This window comes from Sphaeroforma arctica (assembly GCF_001186125.1).
Source record: "Sphaeroforma arctica JP610 unplaced genomic scaffold supercont1.124, whole genome shotgun sequence".
Lineage (NCBI taxonomy): Eukaryota > Ichthyosporea > Ichthyophonida > Sphaeroforma > Sphaeroforma arctica.
The window spans coordinates 75,114-77,515 of NW_014040434.1; the positions used below are offsets into that span (position 1 = coordinate 75,114).

Below are 2,402 nucleotides of genomic sequence, written 5' to 3' on the forward strand. Positions count from 1 at the left end.
TACATACATACATACATACATACATACATAAATTCATACATACACACATACATATATACATACATAGCCCCTACATACCTCCACTGCCAGCTCATCAGATTCGCAAGTAAGCGCCAGGGCCCACAGCCTATCTAGTCCAATCAGATCGTCTTTCGGTTTATGACCGTCAAAATTGACCTGAAGAGCAGAGGGTGCGTGCGTGTCGTGCAGGAGTTATCAGTGGTTATGCGCAAGTATGAGACACTCATGTCCATTGTTGTAAAGACGAGCTGTGTGTGAGAAGCAAGTAAGGTACACATATGCATACGGTTGGCAAGACATATACGCGTACATGTGGTGTGTGCTTATAGGTAAAAAGACAGGTTTATGTGCAGGATGTATCACTGAAGTAAGCCTTTTCAGTCTTGGGGCTTTTCCGAGGCAGACATTAGATGTACTCTCGAGGTGTGGAGCCCAGACGCCACCTCCGCAGCCGCAGAGGTTGGACAACGTAAGAAATTCGCATAACAAATGCATGTGCATGTGCATGTGTATAAGCAATTACCAACACTCCGCGGCTCTAGAAACAGAGACTACTTACTACCAAGTACGTAAGTGCCAGAAACATTCCACCAATACGGCTAAGGATGCACCAGGCAAGCAGACACTGCCGCGTGATAGAGCACCACCGGCTGTTTTACTTTTAATCCTTTTTTACTACTTACCTTGACGAAGAGTGTCGTGAACAGCTTGAATTCTCCCTTGCTCATATTGGATGGACTCAGACTAGCTCTGTGAGTCGGAGGATTAAATGTTGAACGACGAATGAGAGAGTTATAGAGCTTTGAGCTTTTAAGTGTTTTCGGATTAGATAGGGATTGAACTCTCAGGGCACCAGCCATATCTTGCAAGGTTGATGTATGTTATTAGTGAATGACAGATTAATCACCACTAAACACGTTTGGCTAAGAATAAGACAGATGTAACTGATTTCGTTCCTATACTATACACGAGATGAATAATTTATACATGTATATAAATTCGATTACGTATTCATGTATATATATATATATATATATATATAATATGTATATTCACAAAGGTATATATATATATATATATATAAGTACATACCGATTGGAAAACAGGTATAGTATACTCTCCTTTGGGAATGACGTATCGCCAATGAGCGCATCCAGCCAGAACAGCACTTGCTCACCAAATGGCACACTGGTGGCAGTGTCAATCACTCTGCATTTGTATAACATAGACATATTAGTACAGGCCAGTAAAGCTGTAGTAGAAGAACAGGGATGTTAGTATATGACTTGCCTTTGTACATTAGATAATAAGCGCGTGCAATATAGAGGTAGGCTAGAGTCACATGGCCCGTGTGATGGGAGCGAGCCAGAGTGAAACCACTCCAACGCCCACACAAACAATACGCAACAAGTGGGGTTGGGACCATATGCGCAACACAAGCACGATACTAACCCGAGGACTAAACATATCCATGACAACGGAGACAGAGGCTGATGTATGCTAGCCTATGGAACCATAGTTAGCGGTGGCAGGTACGCCGGTAGACACTCCAGGGTGAGATAATCGGCCACAACGATCACACGCACATGTAGATGAACATTCAAGTCCTTCAGTGTGTGGACGTTTTATTCACACAGGCGCATACGCACATGTGCGTATGAACACAGTTATGCATACGCTCTACTAATTGACTATAACCTCTATCCCGACACACACACAAACACACATACCCTCTACATGGAAAACATCGTCACAGTGGAGGTACTCACTAAACTCAGTGGCACAATTGCACCTGTCTTCCACAAAACATTTACGCACACATACACACTCAATTATAAACGTACATATCAATATACAAGTTTACACATGCCTACACATTACAAACGTGCACACCTATCCAATATAGTATTTTACGCACACACACTCATACTTCTATACAAACCTTTCCTTTATACAACCTTACTTATGCATACACATCGCAAATGTCCACACCTAGCCAATGCACAAAGTTTCACATATAGCGCAAACTTACACAATACTCCCATATTCAAACACACACCTTGTCTGACAGCAGCGCCAGAGTGTGTCCAAATGGTCGCGGGTAAGTGCTAGTCCGCCCTTCAACACCACAGCCAACAAATCCAAACGGTGACTCAGCTGTTCAGCGTTGGTGTAGAATGCATGGCGAACTTCGGGAGAGGCGTCAATCTCTGTCAGGCATCTACGAGCGCGTGGGGAAGCGTTGGTGTGAAAATGTTATATAAAAAATGTAAACGTCTACATATGTATAAATATATATATATATATTTATATATATATATATATTATATAACTTCGTATAATGTATGCTATACGAAGTTATTACGCATATATTTATGAAT

At 41.9% G+C, this 2,402-nt stretch overlaps 1 protein-coding gene across 1 annotated transcript in view; it reads right to left on the bottom strand.

The window, feature by feature from the left end:
• The window catches only part of SARC_02699 (hypothetical protein), a gene marked incomplete at its 3' end in the record, with an annotated part of 12,702 nt that overhangs the window by 4,710 nt on the left and 5,590 nt on the right, over positions 1-2,402 (bottom strand). Inside the window, exons 7-10 of the mRNA XM_014303536.1 lie at positions 2,081-2,242; positions 1,114-1,230; positions 705-771; positions 79-177 (exon numbers count right to left, since the gene is read on the bottom strand). Coding sequence (XP_014159011.1) covers positions 79-177; positions 705-771; positions 1,114-1,230; positions 2,081-2,242 — 445 coding nt within the window. The remainder of the gene's footprint in view (positions 1-78; positions 178-704; positions 772-1,113; positions 1,231-2,080; positions 2,243-2,402) is intronic.